At 41.1% G+C, this 12,788-nt stretch overlaps 2 protein-coding genes across 2 annotated transcripts; one reads left to right on the top strand and one right to left on the bottom strand.

The window, feature by feature from the left end:
* Positions 1-303: 303 nt before the first annotated feature.
* LOC141608194 (uncharacterized) lies at positions 304-1,065 on the bottom strand. Its single transcript, XM_074427557.1, has one exon. It carries the CDS (start codon positions 1,063-1,065, stop codon positions 304-306), a length of 762 nt encoding a protein of 253 aa, XP_074283658.1.
* A 5,416-nt stretch (positions 1,066-6,481) lies between these two features.
* On the top strand, positions 6,482-12,108 carry LOC141605928 (proline-rich receptor-like protein kinase PERK5). Its single transcript, XM_074424857.1, has 8 exons — positions 6,482-7,329; positions 8,061-8,624; positions 9,009-9,095; positions 9,181-9,251; positions 9,426-9,502; positions 10,696-10,846; positions 11,084-11,245; positions 11,594-12,108. Exons 1-8 carry the CDS (start codon positions 6,564-6,566, stop codon positions 11,801-11,803), a joined length of 2,088 nt encoding a protein of 695 aa, XP_074280958.1. The 5' UTR covers positions 6,482-6,563; the 3' UTR covers positions 11,804-12,108.
* Positions 12,109-12,788: the final 680 nt, after the last annotated feature.

The raw sequence follows: 12,788 nt of genomic DNA, 5'->3' as shown, positions 1-12,788 counted from the left end.
ACCTCCGCATCATCATACCTCCACTGACCATCCTCGCCTCTTATGCCATGAATAAGATTCCTTCCAGACCTTCCCTTGACCCAGTTAAAGAAGAACTTTGTACAAGTGTCTCCTCCACCGTCCACCGCACTTAGCCCGTTGCTTCCAATACTTCTCAGCCGCAATTGCGAACTCCCGAAGTTCCTCATGGGCTCTCATATAGTCCTCTTCGCCTCTCCCCGAACAAGCAGCATTAATCCCATGTTCCAATTTCCGGTCAAAACCATCCCACTTCTCATTCCATTCCGCCTTTTTATTCAAAGTCTATTTCTTAACGCAACTTCGAACTCTTGCCAACTTTCGAGTGATACGAAACGCCGGAGACCCATTGTCATCAATGCCCCATGCATTTCGAACTTGCTCCAAGCACTCCTCATAATCCAAAGCCCAAGCATCCAGTTTAAAGGGTCGTTTACCGGTGGTACGGGTGAGATTCAGATCCACCTCAATCGGAGCATGATCCGAAAGTTGAATTGGATAATGTTTAATACCAGTATCCGGGAAAACAGACAACCAATCCTTAGAACCCAACGCTTTGTCCAACCTTTCATAAACGCGCTTATCCCCTTTTCTATTATTGCACCATGTAAACCGCGGCCCCTTATAAGGGATATCCACCATCTCATTTCTTAATTTCCACAAAGAGAAATCCTCCACACCCTCAATCGGTCTTTGACTAGTACTAAGTTTATCACTTCGATATTCCACTTGATTAAAATCCCCAACAATAAGAAAAGGAAGAGAACATGCATCAAGCCAACTCTCTAAGTCTAACAAAACCGGTGCCCGCATATGTACATTCGGCGCACCATAAAAAAGAACAAGATACCATAATCGTCCATTATATTTCTCCACTAGAAAGATGATAAAATTATTACAAGCTTTGACTAACTTAAACTTCGACTCCCTTCTCCACCCAACCCAAAGACCACCCGAAGAACCAACCGCCTCCACCCCAAAATTCTCCACAAAACCAGAAGAGCGAAACAAAGGGAAAATATGACTCGGACTACATTTAGTCTCCATTAGAAAAACGAAATCATAAAACTTACTACCTAATAACGCTCTTAGTTTCGGAATTGTAGGGGGCGAGCGTGTTATTTAGACCCCTACAATTCCACACAAGTCCCATCATGGCGAAAGAGGAGGTTGTGAAGGCCCAACCTCCGCAAAGCCGTCAATATCAGCTGCTCCATCGTTCACAGATGGAATTGATGAGTCACTAGAGTCCACCATAACCACATCTTCAATGTTAACTCTAAAAGCCCAAGGTTCTTTGTGTAGTTCTTTGCCATCTTTGTCTTTGCTCGATCTTCCTTACCAAGTCCAAAGCCTCCCCTTGCTCCTCTTAGCCAGGCGGTACAGATACGCCATTGCATTTCCCATTGATAGCTTTGCCTCCTCAGGGATAATATAATCCCCTACATCAGTACAGCACTTCCGTTTCCTAGCAGCTCCCATGACATCTTTATAATCCTCACGCAGATCAGAACAGTGATAAGCATCCACCAAACCAAGGCACCCATCAGAATTGCTTCCCACTGGTAACTCTGCAAACAGCTTAGTCTTATTCCCAACAGGAGGAATATCAAAAAACCTTAAATCCTTACCTTTACCCGGTCCTTATTTAACTTGACAGGCCTCCTTTTCATACGCATCCTGTAATAATTTTTCAAGAGGAACCAGATTTGAAGAGCCCTCCTCAATCTCCTTCCCTTTCCTTTTTATAGCAGCTGATTCAAAAGAGGGTTGCTGAGTTGCCCTTTGATCAGGCTCAGCTTCAGGGAAAGAAGAAGTGGAACCCTGCTGCCCAGACATAGAACCCATCCCCACAGCAGCCTGTTTCAGCTCAGACTCCCCATCAGAATCATCAGAGGAGATGATGATAATCTCCCTATCACTGTCACTAGCCGTATCATGATGGGAGTCAGACTCCATAGCCATTGTCCCATTTGACATAGGCCCCTCAGAATCTGAGGAAGCCTCATCATCAGCATCCACCATGTCATCAGCAACATGTTGGGCTCCTGCCCCAACCACATCAGTTTCCTCCACCTTCTCCTCTGAACCCACGAGCAGGCCCATCATCTCCTCCTCAGCAGCTACCTCCCTCCTTGGCCTAGAACATTGCCCCACTTCCCTAGTATTGAAACCAGTTGAAGTATGATACCAGTTAGGGAGACCCCCTTCAGGAGGCTCAAAGGTCTGGTTAAAACCCCTCTATTCATCCTCTACTCTTGCCCACCCTAAGTCCCCTTCAATCCTATTCAAGATAGCATCCTGCATCCTTTGATCCCTATCCACCAACCCGCTTAAACTGTCTTGTTTAGAGAAAATAACATATGGGTCCTCAGTCTGCAGCTGCATAAGGACCCCCTGCTGAAGTAGATTTGGCTCAGCAGGCCCCTCCAACTCCTCACCAGCCGTGTGATACTCATCATTATTCACACCCTCTTCATCCAACCACCCTCCAGCCCCTGGAACTCCCCCACCTGTCGTGCCATGATTTACAGATGTCATTTCCACTTCCTGAACTTGAGATGCAACCACTCCTCTCCTAATAACTTCCACATTTCCTTCCTCCTGCACTTCAGTCATCACAACATCCTCATTTGCCCTAGTCCTAATAATGCCAGTATCATTAAAACCCCCATGAGCATGAAATCCTCCTAGACCCAACACCAATGTTTCCATTTCCTGATGCACCCACCCCTTGATTTCCAACCCCATCAGCATCCCTCTCCTCAACATGGAACACCACAGGCCCAGCAAAAGGCTGAGCCGTGACAGCAAACATCATACCAGGTAAGACCCTGCCCCCTGGGGTGAGCCCTAGCTCAAAATCAACAGCCCTTTCCGGTGATTCCCATCTTCTTCTCCTCCTTGGTATCCTCGTAGGATCTCCCAATTTGACCCTTGAAGACAGAAACTTGGTTGTTGATGGAGTGGCACGAAGGTCTAAGTTGAACATCGTGTGATTACTATTTGCTTGATAAACAGGAAAACCTCTTGCCATAGACCTATCTAACATCCCATTTACACTCGACACCACTGTCATTAAAGACTCCCTACACTGTGACCCTTTATGACCAATCTTGCCACACCTAATGCAATATTTGAAGACTTCCTCATATTTGAATTGCACCCATAAAAGGTAACCCCCCTCCATGGCTAGGAAGAACCCAGGCGTCAGTGGTTCATTAAGCCTTAAATACACCCTCAATTTCAAATAATCCTCATCAGGTACCAGGTGGAAAGGTTCAATATGAAATTGATGACTGAGCAGCTTACCTACAATCTTAGCTACCTCCATATTCAGATATTCGAATGGCAGACCACAGACACGTACCCCAATTTCAGCATAGGGGAACCTAACAGTGCGTGGCACCGTGTCAGGAAACCACTTGGAAAAGACCATCACTGCTCCATCTATGGTAGCAGTGGTCCTTTGTAGCAGAGCCTCCATATCATCCACCGCTGTACAGTGGAAGACATACACCTCCCCCCATGCGAAAAGCCGTGATCCTACCATTAGTAGTCCATTTACGTCTGATAACATCATTCAAAAGTTCAGCTTCAAACAGGCGATAGTCCACCAGAAACCCCAAGACACACCGACCCCAGAACTCTCTGGACTTACCCAGCTCAGATGGGTCAATGTTGATGACACCACCTGAGCGAGGGTATCTCCAGATATTAGCGTGTAGTGAATTCTTGGGATTAAACGCAATTGAGGGAGGTTGTTGCTGAACATGTTGGTGTCCACCCAGATGTTGATCCCCCAACTCATTCACCCCCACAGCCTGGTCATTACTCGCTGGAAAAAACTCACCCTCAATACTCAAAGAAGACAAAGAACTTAATGAAGAAGAAGTTGGAGAAGATTTTTGAAACTGAAACTTGTATCGAGATTTTTTATGTGAGTGAATAAGATTAATGGAATGTGATGATTGTGATACAACTCCTGGAGCCATCAGGTTTGATTTAAATAGGAAAGCTCAAACGAACAGACACTCGTTACTAAGGAGAATTAGCAGCGTCTTTGCTAATCAATGCAGCCAAAAGACCAATCAGGATCCAATAAATTCTTGAGCCCCCCAATATGCCCAAAAACTCCAATACCAGTAACTAATAGGAGTAGTAAATAGGCAGCTATTAAGATTCTTTCATAAGCACCTAAAATCGCCTCTTCGAAAAAAGCCCAGAAAAATTAGGGTTATTCACCCCCAATTAAATACGCACTTCAGTAATGATTAATATAGGTTTAACAGCTGAAAAATTGAAAGAAAACCACCCCCAATCAAAGAAGAGAATGACTGTAAGAAAAATACTTGGGAAGATCAAAGAACAAAAGGGACAAAATTAAGATTCCCAGAAAAAGCACTCTTTGAAATCAGACCACCAATTAAACACACTTGCTCACAATCATAAGCTAGCTATAGCTCGAGCAAAAGAGAATAAATGGGAAGATTAATCAAACAAATAGGATTTTCAGTTTCAGAATTTTGGAGTACGCGAAAAAAGCTCCCCTATTTGGGAGAAGGGCTCTCTAGCTAGAGAGATAAACTGGGGATTGCAAAATAGTGGTAGAGACAGTGTTACAGTTTATAGTAAACTAGTAACTTGTTTTCGATGTTGGTCACATTTGGCGGTAAAATGGTTACAAGATCCCGTCTTATTGTTTCAGACCAAAATAATTAACCCGTCTGAAGCAAGACCAGCTGATAAATAAATGAGTTATTCGTGTCGAGTTCAAATCGAAAAACTTCAACCCCAACCCGTCCGTTCGACCTACATAAATTTTGTGTCGTGATCGTGTTAACCGAATTACACAAATCAATAAATGGGTTGTAGTTAAGACTCTTTAACTCTAACATGCTAACTTCGTGTCGGGTTTATGTCATGTTTACGGGTCGGGTCGGGTCGGGTCAATTATACACTACATTTCTAATTTATATGCTATATACTCCCTCCAAATTAAAGTGTTTACCCCATTTCCTTATTATATGAGTCTTGTATTTTAATGAAATGGGGCAAACATTTAATTTGGAGGGAGTAGCTATCTTCTTCGGCAATAGAAGTGATTAATTGAGTAACTTACCATCTTCCACGGTAGTTGTTCAAAGATTTGAAGGAAGAAAGTAAGAAACGTAGCATACTTACCATTAATGGCGATTAATCTCAGTCTTGAACATGCTATGTCGAGGATAGATACTTTGAGTTCAACAATCAAACTCCCTGTAAGTTTCAGACATATCTTCCCACATTCTATAAATTACCAAGTAACCCAGAAAAGTTGTTGCATTTTGTATAGTGCCAATTATTTTTGTTTGATTTTGACCCTAATAAGTAGTGCAAAGTGCAACCCACTTTGCAAGTTTTGATTTTTCTGATGCTAATGTCCCACAAATTCTTGTTTAAGATGCAATATCCGTTTAAACTTAAAACGGGTCAAGCATGATATATGAAACAAAAAGGATGATGGCTTGGACTAACAAAAGAGTTGTCTTGTATATGCAAGTAAAAGCATATTTGACCCGTTTACATCTTAAGACGGATATGGTTGTCTTAAAAGAGTCTTAGTGATTATTGTAAGGGAAGAAATTCTGTTGAATGGGTCTTTTCATGGTCATGGGAGTCACTAGTCAGTCACATTTGGTTAATGGAGGTCACGAAGAAAAGATTATTCTTTTCATATTTGACTTTTGGCGTTGATTTGATTCATCTTAGAATATTTGGTGACAACAGATTGCAATTCATTAAAATTGTGATGATGAAATAATTTGGGGGTATAATCTTAGTTTGACATGCCCTAGTTTAACTTTTTTAGGGATTGGTTGTTAGTTTGATCTACCATTTGATGTCAATTACGGAGCATGATTTTTTGATTCATGGATTATGTTTGATGCAATTCTTGATTATGAGTCATTTGGAACCGGTCTTTCTGTGTTGTCGTAGTTGCCAATATAGGAATTTGTCATTCGTCTGACACCCTTACCCCAATTTGTACGAGCACATTGTTTTTGTCGTTGTATTATTGTGTTTGAGTTAGTCTTTAGTGGCTTGATCTCAACTCGAAGTGCTGATACGTACAAAATTACAAATAAGCAATCTGACCTCTTAGGGCTCTTACAGCAATACAGGTCTCTCTTGGCCATTTCTAAAATGCAAGCTGATTTCTTATTGGTCTTTGTGACCGTAGTTTATTTTGGTTTAAGAGAATCAACGGAAAACAATTATTTAGTTGTAAGAACTGTTCAACAAATGAGTTAGTGTCCACCTTTAGTTTCTAGGACTTGAATGTAAGGGACTCATTCAGATATATTAACTAAAAAACAGAGAACTGAAGCCTGCAGGATTGATACTAGTCTTCCAAACAACTGGCATAGAATCGACTTGCATGTCTTGAGGAATTAGGTGCCATATTTCCACCTACTTCCAAGAGAGAACCAAGAAATCCTGTCAAAGGAGCAATGGTGATGCTCTTGTAGTAAAAATTTGTGATAATTTGATTTGTTTTGAGAATGGCAGCACTTGGTCCAGCACCACCTGCTGACATTGTTCCTCCACCACCACCAGTAAGCTCACCTCCACCACCGCTGCCAAGCTCACCCCCGCCACCACCACCGAACTCACCTCCACCACCACCACCAAGCTCTCCACCCCCTCCACCACCAAGTTCACCCCCTCCACCACCACCAAGCTCTCCACCACCCCCACCCCCTATATCACCACCGCCACCACCACCAATATCACCGCCACCTCCACCACCGATCTCACCACCACCTCCACCACCAAGCTCACCGCCGCCACCTCCACCATCAAGCCCACCACCACCTCCATCAAACCCACCTCCACCAAGTGACTCTCCACCTCCTGCACCTTCACCTTCACCACCGCCTCCTTCACCTCCAACTCCACCACCTTCGTCCAATGCTCCACCACCAACGATACTACAACCTCCTCCCCCTCCCCCCGGGTCTCCACCACCTCCAAATGCAAGTCCTCCATCAGGCTCCTCACCACCGTTGTTAAGTCCGCTACCTCCATCAGTTCCTTCACAGAATGCCTCTCATAGTCCTCCATCCCACATAAAGTCTCCGCCTTCATCATTGCATATTCCTCCTCCATCAAATTCTTCATTGTCTCATACATCACCACCTGTTGTGGCTGCTGCACTAGGGAGTGTGGCATTGTTAATAGCTGTATTTGGCCTTCTTTGGTTGATGTTTGCTAGGAAAAAGAGGAGACGGGATCCATATGGATTAGAGGGTTACTACAAGCCTGGAGGTTGGAGCCCTTGTTATATGATTTTTTTCCTCTGGACTACTTACTCCTTTGTTCTAGATTTTTGCATTTTAATTTGTCATAGTTAAGGATGCTATCTGCCCCTAAATTGAGTCATAGATCCCTCGATTTTTTAGTTTCGATTTCATTGGCACTTGGAACTGGAAAAAAGTATACGATTTTTTACAAACTCAAGGATTGAAAGGTCAATCATTTTTTTCTTAGCTCCTTTGGGAAAAGGTGCCATAGAACCCAAAATGTTTTGATTTAACCATGAAGTACGTGAAAGTAACTTGGGTGTGGGGTTCCCGATGTTTTCATGGTTCAATGTTCATACAAATTGCTTTATGCTGCTTATCCTTGATAAAGACTTGTGATTTGCACGATGATGGTAGCTGAGAACTGATAAACACCTGAAGTTGATATCGTCATATCGTACTACTTAATGGTTTTTGACTTAATATTATTCCTAATTGGAAATGATAGCTTATTGCTGTAGTAGTTTATTTAAAAGCATAGTTATCTGCTCAACAAAGCTCATGTTTTGGGCTGTCCATGGAAATAATCAATAGAAAAAAGGAGACATTTGGTGATTATTTCGCATGACTTGACGTTATATCACTTGTTTGAAGCATTGCAAATGTGGTTTAGTAGCCGAACCCTTAAACATCTCTTATTTTTTTAAATTACATATCTCCCTTCTGCTTATATCTCGTGATGCTTTTTATTGGCAGATAGTTTTCATGCATCATCTCCACAATCAGGACAAGAGAGTTATCCTCCTTCGGGAGAACATTTTTCAATGTTAAAGTCTTCTCCTTCACCATTATCAGCTGCACCATCGATGTCGAATTCTGTTGGTCTTTCTTCAACACTTCAACATCCTTTGTCGACAAATGGAAGAAGTGGGGGGTTGTGGCCCAACTCCAACAGTTCAGGCTCGGTGAATTCATTTTCATCATCTATGCAAGGAATTGCCTTCGGAAATGGGACAACCGCCTTTACTTATGACGAGCTAAAAATTGCAACAAATGGCTTTTCCAGTGCCAATCTTCTAGGACAAGGAGGTTTTGGATATGTTCATAAAGGGATGCTTCCAACTGGGAAAATAGTAGCTGTCAAGTCGTTGAAATCTGGTAGTGGGCAGGGAGAACGTGAATTTCAGGCTGAAGTGGAGACTATTAGCCGGGTGCATCACAGACATCTCGTGACATTGGTTGGATACTGCATTGCTGATTCACAGAAGTTGCTTGTTTATGAATTTGTTCAGAACAAAACCATGGAGTTCCATTTGCATGGTTAGTTTGTCTCTTTTGTTGTAGTCCCTCCATTAATTTGAATTCACTACGTTTTCCTTTTTGAGACATTTAGAACAGTTCGCTATATGTCAACTTTGGGTAAGAAATAACATGCAAAACACTTTTATGCGATTGTGGACCGCAATCTTCTCTCACATATTTTTGAATTTTGAAAACTTCAGTCTGAAAATTAATTATAGTGAATTCATGTGAATGGAGGGACTAAATTCTGCCTTTTAAGATGTCATATGCTTTTATCGGGTCTTGTCCTATTCTCGATGCTTCATAGAGCATCAAGTGTTTTAGACATCAGCGGAATAATTTGGGGTTGTTTCTTTGACAAGTGACTGTACTTTTAACTGATTGACAGCCGTTATGTTGCAGGGAAAGGACAACCTGTACTGGATTGGCCGACAAGACTGAAGATTGCTGTTGGTGCTGGGAAAGGATTGGCATACTTGCATGAGGATTGTAAGCTTTCTTCTTTAAAATGCTTGTCGGTCATTGTACTCTCCTTTCAGTAAAATCAAAACTGAAGTTATTATTTCTTCGCTAGGTCATCCTAAAATCATTCATCGGGATATCAAAGCGGCTAATATACTTTTGGACTACTCATTTGAGGCAATGGTAAGTTTAAACCTTTTACAAGTGAATGCTTATATGATATATCCACTAAAATTGCACTGTGGGCTGTGATTATTTTCTCCCCAGATGATGTGCTTCTTTATTAGAAACTCTCATCATGGAGTAAAACCTTGATGCCACATTTTTCTGTTTTCCAACATCTCTATAATCATCCAGGTTGCTGATTTTGGACTAGCAAAGTTCTCTTCTGAGGCCAACACTCATATATCAACCCGAGTAATGGGAACAATCGGGTACATATATGAACTCTGCATAATTTTTGTATTTGTATTCTATAAGGTTGACATTTAAATCACATTTTAATGGTACTTCCTTCTCTTGTGGATTTTGCTGCGAGGTAGGTATGGGTAAAACGCTAATGTCACTGAAAATATCACCTACGTTAGATGAGTAATTGGTGGAACATGAGTAAATTAGGTGAAAGTAGGTTATGTGTTAAATCATTCTTAACCGAGAAAAAGGATATCCAAACAGGGTGACTGGAGACATCTGCCATTCTTCACCTTGGTTCACCCCAATGTGAATATAACCTTAGTTCTATGGTTGGTGTAGTGTCAATGTACACTCCGCATTAGGTCCTTTAATTTTGCTCTATTCATGATCTCACTGCATTACGGATTCCATATGATCTGACCAATCTAACTAATTACTTAATCTGATTATCTGAATTTCTATCATTTGCTTTTGGCGAAGAAGTAAAGTAGTGTTATGTTGGGGCATCCTTGCCTAAGTTTAAGCTCCGAAGTTACCGTTCTCTCACACTTCAACTTTTTCCTCAACTCTTCATTGTTGCTTTCTACAGGAGGCACTTTTGTATATTCAAAACGTAATAATTTACCCTAAAAGATAAAGTAAGAATCCCAATTATCAGCCGAAAAATGAAAACTCGAGAGAGTATTTACAACTCCCACCTTTTTCTAAGTTTCATGTTCAAAACTCCTACCTTATAAATTATAGTATATTTTTTCAAATACCATCCTTTTATGCACTTTTCCATTAGTATTTCCCCCAAGATCCCTTATTTGCCTAACTACGAGACATTTTTCTCTAGAAAAATCAAATCTTTTAACAAATTTCATTTTTGCCTGAAAGTCTGAAACCAACTTTTGATAGAAAGGATTGTTCATTCATGACCGGTATTTCTGAAAAAAATGACTTATTTTGACAAAAGTTGACGTTTGGTGGAAGTTTTAGAGAAAATGTTAACAAAATGTGGGGAGTTTTGGAAAAAAAAATTATACAAAGGTGGGAGTTCTTTAACTAAGGTACAGAAAATGCAGAAGTTTTGAATCAACTCAAAATTCTAAGAAAATTGAGAATCAAAGGGAGTATATTGCTTCCCCTTCTACCAATTGTCTGTGATGTAAACGTTTGTTGTGGACCTTGTGGTGGACTGAAGTTATAATTTTATACGCAATACTTGCAGGTACCTTGCTCCTGAATATGCTGCAACTGGACAGCTCACTGAGAAGAGTGATGTTTTTTCGTTTGGAGTTTTGCTTCTGGAGCTAGTTACTGGACGCCGCCCAATTGACTATACTTCACCCGCTAAGATGGAGGATAGTTTAGTGGACTGGGTAATTAATTGTTTAAGAAACCTTAATTTCCATTCCTTTGCCTGCAATTGGTTTTTTTTTGGTTAATGCCACAAGGGCAGTTTTGATTCTGGTAGATTTCGAACCTGGGTCACGAGACCACTTACCATTCAACGACTTTCTCAACTAACCTAGCTGTCTTTGCTTTTCTTGAAACTAGTGGAATGCATACTTTATTACTCAGGATGCTAACTGCTTCTACTTATACTGAACATTCAGGCGAGGCCTCTACTTTCGAAAGCCGTTCAAGATGGGAACTTTGATACCCTAGTTGACCCACGATTAGAAAACAGTTATATTCCTGCTGAAATGGGAAGCATGATCACATGCGCTACGTCTTGTGTTCGTCATTCAGCCAAACGCAGACCACGAATGAGTCAGGTAACAGTCTGAAGTTTAAACCATTATATTTAGACTACCAGAGCGACTAGGTAACTCATTTTTTTAGCTGAGATGAGTCATGATGACAGGTTTATGGTGTTCTCTGAATTCTTGTTGATTAGCAGACTCCAGTGAAACAGCCTAATCATTACTACGCTACACATGACCCATATTACCCACACTTGGCTTCTTCCCTTCAAGTGTCGGACACATTTCTTTGGCTTCTTCGTGGCCTTCTTCGTGATGCACCCGACATCTAGACAATACGAGTAGCTTTGTTTGTTTGTTACTTCCTGCCCTGTTAAAAAGAGAGCTTCTCACAATACTCTCTGTGCGATTACTGAACAGGTGGTGCGGGCTCTCGAAGGAAACCTTGCACTGGCGGATCTAAATGATGGGGTTAGGCCGGGATTCAGCTCCTTTTATAGTTCAAGAGACATTGGTAGTACTGCTAACCTGGATGATATGACGGGACTTAGGAAAATGGTTTTCACAAGTAATGGGGACGCTAGCACCGAGTTCAGTACTACTCGTAGTGGATACTCCGGTGGTGGATAGTTAATAGGTCGTCAAACATGAAGAAAGACAACAGAAGAGCCAGGAAGTTTACTAATGACCATATACTAATATCAGTAGTCAGGACTGTTTTTGTCTGAGTAATCTGAAAACTTCAGGCAAATCGCTCTTAAAGAGTGATCTTCTGTTGACAACAATTATTTACAGCTTGATTTCTAACTTGTTACACCTGTCCTTATGGAGCTCCCCAACAATCTTCAAGTGATTCTATCACGCTGGCCTCGAAAGTTGTCTCATTTCTGACTTATAACCTTTAAATTGGGCATTGAGATTATTGGATGTTTGTCTAATTGTCCAGGCTGAGCGGTTCATCTGGCCTGTGATGAAGAACATCTTGATTCTTGAAGACGTCTCGTACAATTGTGTCAAATTTAGTTGAGTTTGTTAAAAATTACTTCCGTATGACATGTGCTTGATTTATCTGCATACAAGTTTTTGATTTACAGGGATGACAGATAACAATGTGGTACAAGACTGTATTGGATCAGGCATTGCTAAATTCTTAACAATTTCCCATCGATATTCATAAAATACTCCACAATTTATCCCGAGCCTACGGGTCTTCAAATTATGGCCATTTGACACCATCAGGGTGGAGTATGTCACCATTTCACTGAGACTGTAAGATTCGTGTCCCCGTTTTTGGTCAATTAGCGCCTTAGCAGTATCACAGACCCACGAGGGCGACAACCGTGTGAATCTGGCCTTTACATTCTACTATCTCAGAGTGACAAACATCCCTACTAAATTAAAAGAATAAGAAATTCTCAATGTTTTTCCGCCTAATTGATTGACATAGTGGTGAGTTATGCTAAAATTATAATAATTGTTCGAGAAAATTGTTGATTACAGCCTTTTATAAACCTCATTTTGAAAATTACAGCCTTATATAATTTTTTTTGAAAATTACATCCAAAATATTACTTTTCTTCTAAAATTGCACCAACTTGAGGTTTTTGGTGATTTT

This window comes from Silene latifolia, chromosome 10 (assembly GCF_048544455.1).
Source record: "Silene latifolia isolate original U9 population chromosome 10, ASM4854445v1, whole genome shotgun sequence".
Taxonomy (NCBI): domain Eukaryota; kingdom Viridiplantae; phylum Streptophyta; class Magnoliopsida; order Caryophyllales; family Caryophyllaceae; genus Silene; species Silene latifolia.
Note: the sequence above shows the minus strand (reverse complement) of the source record. Positions and strands in the feature narration are given on the sequence as shown.

What these genes read in the sequence shown, in the direction of transcription:
- LOC141608194 (XM_074427557.1), bottom strand. Translation starts at nt 1,065, where the DNA reads ATGGAGACTAAATGTAGTCCGAGTCATATTTTCCCTTTGTTTCGCTCT.
- LOC141605928 (XM_074424857.1), top strand. Translation starts at nt 6,564, where the DNA reads ATGGCAGCACTTGGTCCAGCACCACCTGCTGACATTGTTCCTCCACCA. An exon ending in GGCATACTTGCATGAGGATT is followed by an intron (nt 9,096 to 9,180) that starts GTAAGCTTTCTT and finishes TTTCTTCGCTAG; the next exon opens with GTCATCCTAAAATCATTCAT. An exon ending in ACTACTCATTTGAGGCAATG is followed by an intron (nt 9,252 to 9,425) that starts GTAAGTTTAAAC and finishes ATAATCATCCAG; the next exon opens with GTTGCTGATTTTGGACTAGC.